At 43.5% G+C, this 14,346-nt stretch overlaps 1 protein-coding gene across 1 annotated transcript; it reads left to right on the top strand.

Annotated features, from left to right (window-relative positions):
* The first annotated feature begins 328 nt into the window (after positions 1-328).
* On the top strand, positions 329-13,589 carry slc46a2 (solute carrier family 46 member 2). The gene is made up of 4 exons (XM_033018190.1): positions 329-1,590; positions 8,291-8,374; positions 9,543-9,699; positions 11,451-13,589. Exons 1-4 carry the CDS (start codon positions 480-482, stop codon positions 11,503-11,505), a joined length of 1,407 nt encoding a protein of 468 aa, XP_032874081.1. The 5' UTR covers positions 329-479; the 3' UTR covers positions 11,506-13,589.
* Positions 13,590-14,346: the final 757 nt, after the last annotated feature.

The following is a 14,346-nucleotide window of genomic DNA, read 5'->3' as shown; positions in this document are numbered from 1 at the left end:
TGGGCATTTGACTGCCCTTGATCACAGCTTTTGTGTTAATGGAAAAGCAATAGGGAACAAGATGCTAATTTCCGAGTATGAAAATGGCCATAACTTTTTTAATACTGAAGATATGAAAGTGAATTAGGTGTCAAATTAAACTTCTTTTTATGCTTTATCTGGGATAAATTGCAGACTTGGGATATATTGGGATGGGGTGATCACATTGCGTCCCACGTCTGCTAATGCAGGGAGAGCACTGACAGCTTTGCATCTGTATCTTGGAAACCGGTTGGACAGGTCGGCAGTTGCGGGATTGCTCGGCTGAATTCCGATTCGGGACGTGTGGGCCGATTCGGGCCATCTGCCCAGTGACAGACAGGGAAGTGCTTCACCACGGCGGCGCTGACTGTCTTTCCGGATCCGTGCGGCGGTGAAGTCAGAAGCACAGGAGAGGGGTGAAGCCCGGGAACGTGAGTGCAGTGTCTAGAGTAAGGGAGATGTGTGGAAGGCTGTCCTCCTTCGTGGAGATCGCCGTGGCTCTCCACCAGGTCGCGGGGGCTTTCTTCGACACCACGCTGCTGATGGTGACTCAGGAGCGCTGCAATGCCACGGCGGCCGGCAGCCAGGTCAAGCGGCAAGCCTGCGTCTCTCGGTTTTACTTGTACAATAACCTGCTGCTGGGAATCACCCCTCTGGTCTTCACCTTCACTCTGGCCAGGCTGGGAGATCAGAAATCCAGGAAGATAACCATCTGCGTGCCCCTTCTGGGCTACCTGGTCTCCAGGTCTCTACTGCTCTGGATGATCCTGTTCCAGTTGCCCTTGGAGGCGATGTTTGCGACTGCACTGCTCAATGGCTTCACCGGGGGCTTCGCCTCTTTCTGGACTGGAGTGATGGCCTTCGCCTCAGACACCTCCTCAGTGGAAGAGAGGTCGGCCCGCCTCATTAGGATCGAACTGACCTCCGGCTTAGCAGGCATGATTGGAAGCGTCGCATCTGGACACATCTTCGTTCACTTCACTCTCTCCCGTTACCAGGGGGCTGTCCTGGCCGCCTCCAGCTGCTGCCTCTATGCGCTGAGCTTGCTCTACTGCACCCTGGTCTTGAAAGTGCCGCCCAAACAAACGGCGAGAACACCTCTGGAGAGCGACAGGCTACTGGTCCAAGCCGGGCAGGACCACGTCGCTGAAGCTGCTGCCGGGGTCGAGGCCGAGCAACAAAACAGTGCCGAGGATGGAAGTCAAAGTGAAACAGTAAGGCTACCGGAAGGCACGGCCAGCGCCCAGGATGAACGTAGCGGCTGCACGCCACTGAGTAACATCACGGTCGTCCTGCTGTTTGCAGGCGGGGTTTTATATGATCTAAGTGTGGCGGGCGGAGTGGACGTGATCCCCATGTTTATGCTGAAAGCCCCGCTGAAGTGGAATGCCGTCTGGGTTGGCTACGGCAATGCAGCGGGATACACCATCTTCCTCACCAGCTTCCTAGGAGTCAAAGTCCTTTCCAGATATTTGAAGGACACTTCCTTGATAGTGATCGGGATGGTGTCATTTTCCAGCGGGATGCTGATCATGGCCTATGTAAAGTGGACTTCCTTATTTTTCATTGGTAAGTATCATTACCAACAGCCTGGCGCTGCTTAAACATCAATTCATTGAAGATAGACACAAAATTATGGAATAACTCAGCGGGACAGGCAACATCTGTGGAAAGAAGGAACGGGTGTCGTTTCGGGACGAGACCCTTATTCAGACCTGCACGTATAGTAATTGGCTACATTTGGAGTCAATACAAAGTTGAATAGTTCCCTCAATTCCCGGATTCAGATACCTGACGTAAAACAGTAATTAAGCATTGACTCAATTAGCGACCTATTGCATATTTTCCCCATTCATTTGTCCATTACCTATACTTATGGTATCGCCGACAGAATTCTCACTACTACCTAGTAGTAACATTGCAAGACTTAAATCAGCATAGACTGTGTACCTTAAGTACAGCGCTGGGCATCTAAAATCAGTACTCCGTTCCTGCTTCCCCCCCCATATCCATCGATTCCTTTACACCAGGGGGTCTCCAAATTATGGCCCGTAGCAAACTCAGCGCAGGACGGAGCGTGTGTCAGTTATGCCCGTCACAGGCGTCGAGCTGATTCGAGTCGGGGAGCACGGCGGCCCGGAGCTGCCCTTAATGTTGTTACCGGATATGTCCCTCGAATTGTCAGAGCCGATACATCACGGGGCCGCCGTGAAAAGGGTGCAATTGGGGGGGGGGGGGGGGGGGGGGGTTGCCATCGTTCCTCTCTGCCTGCTCTGTCTCTGTCCTCTCTCTCAGTCTCTCCCCTCACTGTCCCTGCCCCTCTCTCTCATTAAATTTATAAAACTGACACTTCTTTATGTTTTCCTATAGCCTGCAAAAATGTGCCAAATATATATGGCCCATATACTGAAAAGTTTGGAGGCCCCTGCTTTACACCCAAGAGCTAAATCTAACTACCCCTTGAAAACATCCAGTCAATTGACCTCCACTGCATTCTGTGGCAGAGAATTCCACAGATTTCAATCAATCAATCTGATAATAAGAGAACACTCCTAAAGCATGAACCATCTCAATAAAAAGAGAACTATGGTGACCAATACTTCAAAACCGATTAGGTGTATAGTCCTGAGGAAGGGTCTTCATATGCAGATATTCATTCTGTTTCTCTCTCCACAGATGCTGCCCTGTGTGGGTTTGTAGACTAGGGCAGCATCGTGGCACAGCTGATGGGGCTGTTGCCTCACAGCACTAGTGACCTGGGTTGGATCCTGATAGGTGCCGTCTGTGTTGAGTTTGCATTTTCTCCCTATAGACAGTGTGGGTTTCCTCTGGGTGCTCCGGCTTCTTCTCATATCCAATGTGGGTTTGTAGGTTAATTGGCCTCTGTAAATTACCTCTAGTATGTGGAGAATAGATGAGAAAGTGGGATAACAGACCTAGAGCATGTGGGCAATCATTGTTGTACAGTAATATGAAACAGAAATTGAACCTTACATAAATGAAAATCTACACTTCACACTACCTCGGTAATACCACCAGCATAATCAATGACATCTCACCCCAGCCACTTCCTCTTCTCCACTCTCCCATCAGACAAGAGGTACAGAAGTGTGAAAACACATACCTCCAGATTAAAGGATAGACTTTAATCTTTCCCAGCTGTTATCAGGCAGCTGAACTAGAAATCAGTCCTAACCTACCACCTACCTTATAGGGATCCCTCAGACTATATTTAATCAAACTTTATCTTGCATTAAAGTTTATTCCCTTTATCCTGTATCTGATCACTGCAGGCCGTTTGATTGTAATTATGTATAGTCTCTCCACTGACTGGAGAGCACATAAAAAAGCCTTTCACTGTACCTCACTACATGTGACAATGAACTAAACTAAAACAATAATGTGCCACTTGCCAAAGAGTTTAGATTCATATCGTTCAAATATGATTACAGCAGTAATGGCTGGCAACAGCAGTTTGTGAAAGTGCAACAAAGCACTGACCACAAATTTGGGATTTCATTTTTCAACAAATGTCAGTCGTTTCACTTCCATTTTGACTGAAAATGCCACACCAAAAATACAAGTTCCCTGTCTTGTTTGATCTGCATCCAGTGTCACACTCTCCTAGAGGCCGAGGCAGGACAAATAAAAATCCCATGAAAAAAAAGTCAAGTGCAGCAAATAGTATTACAACTACAGAGAAAGTGGGGTTAAAAGCAAAGGTAGAATGGGAGATTGGAAATGCATGCGTGGCATATGACAGGTCCATTCAAGAGTCTGAAAACAGCAGGGAAGAAACTGTTCTTGATTCTAATGGCGAGTGGTTTTAGTTTTAGGGATACAGCATGGAAACAGGCCCTACAGCCACCAAGTCTGTGCCGACCATCGATCCCCTTACACTATCACTATCATACACACTAGGACAATTTACAATCTTTACCGAAGCCAGTTAACCTACTGTACGTTCATCCTGCGACATGGGATCTCTCCGGACTCCTTCCACACTCCATAGACGTGCAGGTTTGTAGGTCAATTGCCTGGGTAAAGTTGTAAATCGCCCCGAAAGTGAAGTATAGTACCAGTATAGGGGGTGACCGAGCATGTCCTGAAGAAAGCACGTTCTGTTGGGTGCGATAACGTGAAAGAGTGCAGAATGAGTGTAGAAGGGCTCGCTGGTGCAGACAAGTGGCATCATCACCTAGCTGTAAGGCGAAACGACACAAAATGCTGGAGTAACCAAGCAGACTGAATCAGTCTGAAAAAGGGTCCTGGCATCACCTATCCATGTTTCCCAGCGATGCTGGCTGACCTGCTGAATTTCTCCAGCACTTTGAGTCCTTTTGTGATGAGCATTCATCTGCAATTGTTTGTTTCAACTACATACTACGCGACAGTGAGAGTAGGAATGGAGCGAGGTGGAGGATAAATGAGTGGATGAGGGACTGGTGCAGTGGGTATGGATTCAAGTTTCTGGATCATTGGGACCTCTTTTGGGGAAGGTGTGACCTGTACAGAAAGGACGGGTTGCACTTGAACTCGAGGGGGACCAATATCCTGGCGGGGAGATTTGCAAAGGCTACTGGGGAGACTTTAAACTAGTATGGTTGGGGGGAGGGACTCAAATTGGGAAAGCTAGCAGTCAGTGTGTGAGGCAGGAGGCAGAGAATGGTGGCACTCTGACCCAAAATGTAGGGGAGAGAGAAGAAAGAGACAATAAACAGAGAATAAGAAAGGGTGGGTTTCTTAAATGTGTATATTTTAATGCTAGGAGCATTGTAAGAAAGGTGGATGAACTCAGAGCCTGGATTGACACCTGGAAGTATGATGTTGTGGCGATCAGTGAAACATGGTTGCAGGAGGGCTGTGATTGGAAACTAAATATTCCAGGATTTTGTTGCTTCAGGTGTGATAGAATTGGAGGGGCAAGAGGTGGAGGTGTTGCATTGCTTATCAGGGAAGATATTACAGCAGTGCTTTGGCAGGATAGATTAGAGGGCTCGTCTAGGGAGGCTATTTGGGTGGAACTGAGAAATGGGAAAGGGGTAGCAACACTTATAGGGGTGTATTATAGACCGCCAAATGGGGAGCGAGAATTGGAAGAGCAAATATGTAAGGAGATAGCAGATATTAGTAGTAAGCACAAGGTAGTGATTGTGGGAAATTTCAATTTTCCACACATAGACTGGGAAACATATTCTGTAAATGGGCTGGATGGGTTGGAGTTTGTAAAATGTGTGCAGGATAGTTTTTTGCAGCAATACATAGAAGTACCTACTAGAGAAGGGGCGGTGCTGGACCTCCTGTTAGGAAATGAGACGGGTCAGGTGGCAGAGGTATGCGTTGGGGAACAGTTCGGGACCAGTGATCACAATACCATTAGTTTCAATATAATTATGGAGGGGGTCAGAACTGGACCTAGGGTTGAGATTTTTGATTGGAGAAAGGCTAACTTTGAGGAGATGCGAAAGGATTTAAAAGGAGTAAATTGGGACATTTTGTTTTATGGGAAAGATGTGGAAGAGAAATGGAGTACATTTAAAGGTGACATTTTAAGAGTACAGAATCTTTATGTCCCTGTTCGGTTGAAAGGAAATAGTAAAAATCGGAAAGAGCCATGGTTTTCAAGGGAAATTGGACACTTGGTTTGGAAAAAGAGGGAGATCTACAATAATTATAGGCAGCATGGAGTAAATGAGGTGCTTGAGGAGTATAAAGAATGTAAAAAGAATCTTAAGAAAGAAATTAGAAAAGCTAAAAGAAGATATGAGGTTGCTTTGGCAAGTAAGGTGAAAGTAAACCCAAAGGGTTTCTACAGCTATATTAATAGCAAAAGGATAACGAGGGATAAAATTGGTCCATTAGAGAGTCAGAGTGGACAGCTATCTGCAGAGCCAAAAGAGATGGGGGAGATATTGAACAATTTCTTTTCTTCGGTATTCACCAAGGAGAAGGATATTGAATTATGTGAGGTAAGGGAAACAAGTAGAGTAGCTATGGAAACTATGAGATTCAAAGAAGAGGAAGTACTGACACTTTTGAGAAATATAAAAGTGGATAAGTCTCCAGGTCCGGACAGGATATTCCCTAGGACATTGAGGGAAGTTAGTGTAGAAATAGCAGGGGCTATGACAGAAATATTTCAAATGTCATTAGAAACGGGAATAGTGCCGGAGGATTGGCGTACTGCGCATGTTGTTCCATTGTTTAAAAAGGGGTCTAAGAGTAAACCTAGCAATTATAGACCAGTTAGTTTGACGTCAGTGGTGGGCAAATTAATGGAAAGGATACTTAGAGATAATATATATAAGCATCTGGATAAACAGGGTCTGATTAGGAACAGTCAACATGGATTTGTGCCTGGAAGGTCATGTTTGACTAATCTTCTTGAATTTTTTGAAGAGGTTACTCGGGAAATTGATATGGGTAAAGCAGTGGATGTTGTATATATGGACTTCAGTAAGGCCTTTGACAAGGTTCCTCATGGAAGGTTGGTTAAGAAGGTTCAATGGTTGGGTATTAATGGTGGAGTAGCAAGATGGATTCAACAGTGGCTGAATGGGAGATGCCAGAGAGTAATGGTGGATGGTTGTTTGTCAGGTTGGAGGCCAGTGACTAGTGGGGTGCCACAGGGATCTGTGTTGGGTCCACTGTTGTTTGTCATGTACATCAATGATCTGGATGATGGTGTGGTAAATTGGATTAGTAAGTATGCAGATGATACTAAAATAGGTGGGGTTGTGGATAATGAAGTAGATTTTCAAAGTCTACAGATAGATTTATGCCAGTTGGAAGAGTGGACTGAAAGATGGCAGATGGAGTTTAATGCTGATAAGTGTGAGGTGCTACATCTTGGCAGGACAAATCAAAATAGGACGTACATGGTAAATAGTAGGGAATTGAAGAATGCAGGTGAACAGAGGGATCTGGGAATAACTGTGCACAGTTCCCTGAAAGTGGAATCTCATGTAGATAGGGTGGTAAAGAAAGCTTTTGGTGTGCTGGCCTTTATAAATCAGAGCATTGAGTATAGAAGTTGGGATGTAATGTTAAAATTGTACAAGGCAGCGGTGAGGCCAATTCTGGAGTATGGGGTACAATTTTGGTCGCCTAATTATAGGAAGGTTGTCAACAAAATAGAGAGAGTACAGAGGATATTTACTAGAATGTTGCCTGGGTTTCAGCAACTAAGTTACAGAGAAAGGTTGAACAAGTTAGGGCTTTATTCTTTGGAGCGCAGAAGGTTAAGGGGGGACTTGATAGAGGTCTTTAAAATGATGAGAGGGATAGACAGAGTTGACGTGGATAAGCTTTTCCCACTGAGAGTAGGGAAGATTCAAACAAGGGGACATGACTTGAGAATTAAGGGACAGAAGTTTAGGGGTAACATGAGGGGGAACTTCTTTACTCAGAGAGTGGTAGCTGTGTGGAATGAGCTTCCAGGGAAGGTGGTGGAGGCAGGTTCGTTTTTATCATTTAAAAATAAATTGGATAGTTATATGGACGGGAAAGGAATGGAGGGTTATGGTCTGAGCGCAGGTATATGGGACTAGGGGAGAATACGTGTTCGGCATGGACTAGAAGGGTCGAGATGGCCTGTTTCCATGCTGTAATTGTTATATGGTTATATGGTTATACAATGACAATGCCTTACCTGGCAATAGTAGACAATCGGCAATAACAACACCCCGCGACTTAGTCTGAAGAAGGGTCTCAACCCGAAACGTCACCCATCCCTTCTCTCCAGAGATGCTGCCTGTCCTACTGAGTTATTCCAGCTTTTTGTGTCTATCTTCAGTTTAAACCAGCATCTGCAGTTCCTTCTTGCATTAGATCACATCCCTGTTCCACTGAACAAGGAATTTCATTGCACCCTAGTATATATAACAATAAACTATTCTGCTCTGCCCAAAGTTAAATTTCAATCTTCAGGTATTGTCTCTGGCATTCCCCCCCATAAAGCTTTCTCCGTTCTTGAAAAATCACTCTTTCAAAATTACATCCTGTGATCTGTATCAAATTTTGCCTTATACCTGGCAGTGATTTGGAACACAAATATGTTAAGTTGTCATATAAATGCAAACATGTGGTAAAACTATATTGTGGACAGTGTTGTACAGATGAAAGCATTCAAATAACAAAGAAAATGTGAAGTGGTAGCAGTTGCAAAATTGATCAAATTGGATCATCATTGGTACAGAATGTCAACTGCAGAATAGCACTATTTAAAGAACTCCCTAACAATTACCTTTTTTTTTTAAATGTCTTGCAGCTCGAGCAGTGATGATGTTTGCCCTTATTCCTATGCCAATGATACGGTCAGTGATCTCAAAGCAGATAAGTGACACTTCATATGGTTAGTAACTCAAACTCCCCCCCCCCCCCAATCAGTTTGCACCTAAGTTAGTTTCCTTTATTTATATTAACTTTAATTAGTGTACATTATCACTTTAAGTTGCTTTGTTGCCCGCCCAGACAATGTTCCAAAATGGAATACAGGTAGATCTGTGTCCTCGGGCTATTGCCAGTGCCACTGTGGAACTAGCATCTACAAAATGCACGTGCTAACTGTTGCACAGCTAAAAGTACCGATGGTTGCAGGTGGACCTGCAGCAATTGTCAGACTTGCCTTTCAATTGTAAGATCGTGAGCTCCACTCTGGAGCTTTGAGCAAAAAAACAAAATCTATGCAGTCATCCCAGGATAAAACTAAGGGAGTGTTGCACTGAATCGGGTTCCATCTTTAGAATGAAATATTAAACCAAAACAGACCTCAAGTTGTTGCAGAAAATCCCATACCACGACTATGAAAATAGCAGAGGATTCCTCTTTGCTGTCCGAATCTCTACCAACATCTCTTAACATTCTGATTATCATTACATCTGTTTGGAAGAATAGATGTCACAAACTAGCTGTTCCTACTTAATTAAAACAGCGACTGCACTTTAAACAAATGTGCTTTGTCGTGGAGCCCCAGGAGTCAACATAAAAGTCGATGTCCTTCCAGCCAGAAGAGTATGTATTCCTTGTACGCAAACCTATTCCTTTTCTCCAGAGATGCTGCCTGACCCGCTGAGTTACTCCAGCATTTTCGGCGTAAACCAGCATTTGCAGCTCTTTCCTACACAGGAGACTATGCGTCTGTCAGTCTGTCCAATAGCGATGGGTGACAAAAGGCCAGTGAGCACCTGGAATATATGCAAAATATTGTTACATTCCTGGACCATTGGTCCCAGGAAGGCAAACACAACAACTTGGATACAGGGGGCAGAAACAACTCTGACAGTCAAATAGCAAGAGAAAAATAGTTTAGTGTATAATTCCATATATTATAGCACAAATTACAAGTAGCCATGATTATATTCTACACAAGTTATCAACCAAATAAATTTGACAGAACAATGACACTTCGTTACCAGTAATGCACTTGGGATATTCTGAAAGGGACATGAAAGGTATTATTATAGAAATAAAAGTCTCTTGTGATAAAGAACAGCACTTAAATTCTGCAATTGCATTTCAAGGGAAAGTGCTTGGCCTACTTCAGATTTTCCTGACGTTGACTGGAGTCATTGCTTCAACAATCTTCCTGAAGATTTACATGTTGACAGAAGACTGGTACCCAAGCCTTTGCTTCAGCATGTCTTCTGTCATTAGTTGCTTAAGTATCATTCCCATAATGTAAGTACAAATAAATTGTATTTGTTACTGTATTTACACAATTTATTTTCATAACTTCGCCAGTTGTTTGCATAATGCAATAATGGAAGAAATTAATACAGTAAACCCTCATTGTAATGAACCATGGGGGGGGGGGGGGAAGAAATGCCTGTTATTGCCAATACTATAACTGAGTAACAGATTATTATTGCATATTGTAGAAAAAAAACTGCAGATGCCGATTAATACATGAAAGGACACATGGTGCTGGAGTAACTCAGCCGGTCAGGTGCCATGCGGCTGCTCTGCCCCAGCAAGCCCTTCTTCACCAGCTGCCGCACTGTCCAGTTGACAGGGCTGTTGTTGCGGCTCACATTGAGGCCTCTGGCTGGGAGCACTTTCTTCGTACCACCGACAGGAAGTGCTCGCTCACAGAGGGGCTCCCTCCCTCTCTCGCCAGCTGCCACTACTCTGTCATCCACTGCTTTGTCTATTCCCGACTCCACTGCCATCTTCTCCCGTGGCTTTGTCCACTCTGCCACTGGAGGAGGCAGCAGTAGAGAGGGGAGTGGCCAACAGGAAGAAGCTGCAGCTGGTTTGTAGGGTGGGATCCCCACAATGGCCAAAGGCGCCTGCCGGTGGCAGCGGCCGGAGGAAAGTGCTGTCCTCAGGAGCTACCAACAGCCGTGTCAACCGGACTGTCGACAGCCAGGGCTTCAAATGCCAGGGAAGTGGTGCAAGCTGAGGTTTGTCCGCTATACTAAACTAGAGGCCCGGGGGGGGGGGGGGGGGGATGGGAATGGTGGGAAGGTAGAGTTTAGGACCAGTAAGTTTGAAAGGAAACACATGCAGAGAGAGAGAGATGAAGGAATATGCTAGTCTGAAGAAGGGTCTCGACCCAATACGCCACCCATGACTTCTCTCCAGAGATGCTGCGTGTCCCGCTGGCTTACTCCAGTATTTTGCGTCTCTCTGAAGGAATATGGTGTCGCTGATGGGCTGAAGTGTTTATTTTCATGCAAGGAGCATTGTCGATAAAACAGATGAACTTAGAGCCTGGATCAGTGCTTGACATTGTGGCACGTGGTTGAGAGAGGGACACAACTGGCAGCTTAATATTCTGGGGTTTCGATGTTTCATACATGATCGAGGGAGGGAAAGAGGTGGAGGAGTTGCACAACTAGTGGAGTTAATCGGGAGACTGTCACAGTAACAGTCAGAGTCGGGACATACTGGAGGGTTTGTTACGAGGCGATACGAATAAAACTTTAAAAAGGTCCAAGCACTCTAATAGGATTGCATTATATAAGCACAGGCCAGTGACATTCAACATCAATGTAAAAACTATTTTGAGAATGGTTCAACATCTAGTGTGAAGTTAGGAATCTGCTAGTCAGAAAATAACTGAAACTTCAGTTAAACTCAACTCAGTTTTTTTGAGCAGTGGAAAATTATAGTTATGGTACAGAGCAAGATTATTCTTGTTACAAGTGCTTTTTGAATTGTCTTTATTCCATGTATAAGTCTTTTTTTTAAATGCAAGTAGAAATCCTTTTGGCAGGGTTGGGTAATGCTTGGTGCACCCCAAATACAACAATATCGGTTTTATTCAATGTTTGTATTTGGAACAGAGAAGAGCGGTGAAGAGGGCAAAAACAAAATAAATCTGTTGCTACATGATGAAGGATTGTGCACAACGAAAAAATGTTTTTAAATTGGTATTGTTCATTCATCTGTTGATGTAAACATCACAAATTCTGCTTTATTTGCAGCATTGTAGAACGCAGATTATCTGAACCATCAAGATACTCCAGAAGATTGATGTAAAATCCAGAGTTGGTACAGTGAAGAGCTTTGGTTGCATGCCCAAATACAATCAAGCCATACACAATTACAACAGGTAGTGCAGAGAAAAATACCAGGTTGCAGGATAGAGTTTTACAATAGCATTGCAGGTAGAGAAAAAGTTCAGCGTCCAGACAGAGGTAGGTTGAAAGAGCAGGACTACCCCCCAACCCAAGGCAGGACTGTTAAGTACTCTGATAACAGAGGGGAAGAAGCTGTTTCCAAGTTCAGTGAAACATGCTTTCAAGCTTTTGTATTTTCTGCCCAACAGGAGAGGGAAGAAGAGGGAATGACAAGAGTGAAAAAGTCAAATGATGTTGGCTGCTTTCCAAAAGCAGCATGGAGTGGAGATGGAGCCAATGGCAAGAAGTTAGGTCTGAATGATGGACTAGGCTAAGCTGTAACCCTGCAATTTTGGGCAGAGTAGTTCCAAACCACGCTGTCTTGCAACCTGATAGTATGCTTCTTACAGTGCATACGCAGAAGTTGGTAACAGTTGTTGGAGATATGCTGAACTCCCTTGATCTCAGTAAGTAGGGGCATTTGTGCACTTTTTTGGCTGTAACTGCAATGTGGCTGGACCTGAAGAGTGTTGATATTTACACCTACGAATTAAAAGCCCTCAACCATTTCTACTTTGGCTACCAGTGCAGATTGGGACATGTATTTCACCATGCTTCCTGGTGTCCTTAAGTAGCTCCTCCATCTTGCCGACATTGAGAAAAAGGTAATCATCTTGATACTATTTTACTCAGCCAAATCTCCTTCCTTTAGTGGATGTCATAGTTTGAGATCCAGCCCACCACAGAGGTGTCATGCACAAACTTGTACATGGAGTTAGAGCAGAATTTGGTTGCACATCATGAATGTATGAGTATGGCAAGGGATTGAGAATGCATCCTTGCCGGGCATCAGTATTGAGAATTATTGTGGAGGATGTTTCGTGGCCTATCATAGACTCTGGTTCATAGGTCAGAAAATCAAGAATCTAGTGGAAGGGGGTGCTGACTCCTAGGTTCAAGTGTTTGGATGGGATTATGATATTGAAGACAGATCTGTAGTCCGATGGTATTAATGTGGAGTTAAAACAGTGTTCTAAACTACTTAAAGAATCACTGTTGGTTTGTCCAATGCCTGCCATTAACTGTCACTTCTTTCTAATTACAACCCCAATTTCAACATCCAGTATCTTCATGATATCAAAAGGAATCCCCCATGTTGCTAATAACACTTGAGACTGGTTTCCAACCTGTCCACAATACAGGGACCATATTAAAAAGAGATTGCACGAGCCCATAATTCGACTATTTTGACAAGTATATTCATACCATCTCCTTCTGTTATGCACCTTAGGTAGATAGTTCTTAAGTGGTTATAGTCCTACTCCTACACCCAGCTAGATTTCTCCCGTGGATCCATTCCTTCTCTCCCGTGTTCTCCACAGAGATAAAAGGGAGTGTGAAAACGGTCATCAGTTATTGAGATGGTTTATCAACAGAATTTGGGAAAATAAAAAGGCATAGTTCTTCAACCTTGTGAGCTTATATCTCAAATCTTAATTATAATTACTTGCACATTTTGCTGTACCCTACGGTTACAAAACACTACCAGTAATTAAGTGACAAGAGACTGCTCCAGATTCCAGCACCTGCAAGAAACAAAGAGCTGGAGGGACTCAGCAGGTCGGGAACATTGTGAAGGTAATTAGATAGTCGACTCCAGATGAAGGATCATGTCCCAAAATGTCGACTGTCCATTACCCTCTAGATGGTGCTTGACTCACCGAGTTGCTTCAACAATTTATTTTTTTCATTGGTACTTTGGCAAAGGTTCAGAACAAACCGTCTGCCACAGACTAAAAATTCAGACATGCCAAAAGCCCACCTCAAGTACCCCTCAATTTAAGTAAGACCCATTTACCCATTCCATCATCCTTGAAACAGGCACTCTTAATTAATTTGGAAGGCAAAACAGCTCTTCTCCCAACTCAAATCAGGCCAAATTTACTTTTAAATCACATTGGATAGTCCTCCATATTAACACAAAGATTAAAGTCGAATGTTGATAAAACAAAGAATAGGAATAACCCATTTAGCATCTCTTACAATCCAATTATGACTGAACTATAGGGAATTAAGACTAATTTTCAGGAATGAAATGTATGCATTATTGCCGATGAAGATTCATCTACTTAATTTTGGAACAGGACAACATTGCATGTGGAGAATGATACATCTGCAATATTTGGCAACAGGGATAGCAACAGAGAAGTTAAATTATTGGACACTAATTCAGAGGTCTGAATTAATTAATGACCTGATGAAAGTTCAAATACAATTATTGCATGTTAGGAAATTAAAAACTAGCCATTAAAAATCAGAAGAGCTCTTACCAGGAATGGTAATGATAGAACTATTGGATTGCTATACAAACCCATCCAATATCCTTCAAGGAAGAAAATCTACCACCCATGACCAGTTATGCGAGGTACAATTCCAGACCCACAACGCTGAAAGAAAACCTTCAGCTGCCTACCTTAATAAGATAGCGAATGTCATGGATGTGCAATTAATTAGAGTCCGCACCAGTAGTGCCTCATTTTATGTGATTAAGACATGACACTTCAAATCTTGAATTAAATCAGAAAACCATACCATGTTGCTTTTAAATACATTAAATTTTATTAGTCAAATCATTTAAAGTCAATTGAGGTAAAGAAATGCAATATCAAAACTGTACGATCACTATAGTTTAACTTTAGTCACAATGAAAAAGTTTATACAGTACACTTTTCCACACAAATTCCACTGTCAACCAATGTAC

This window comes from Amblyraja radiata, chromosome 3 (assembly GCF_010909765.2).
Source record: "Amblyraja radiata isolate CabotCenter1 chromosome 3, sAmbRad1.1.pri, whole genome shotgun sequence".
Lineage (NCBI taxonomy): Eukaryota > Metazoa > Chordata > Chondrichthyes > Rajiformes > Rajidae > Amblyraja > Amblyraja radiata.
Note: the sequence above shows the minus strand (reverse complement) of the source record. Positions and strands in the feature narration are given on the sequence as shown.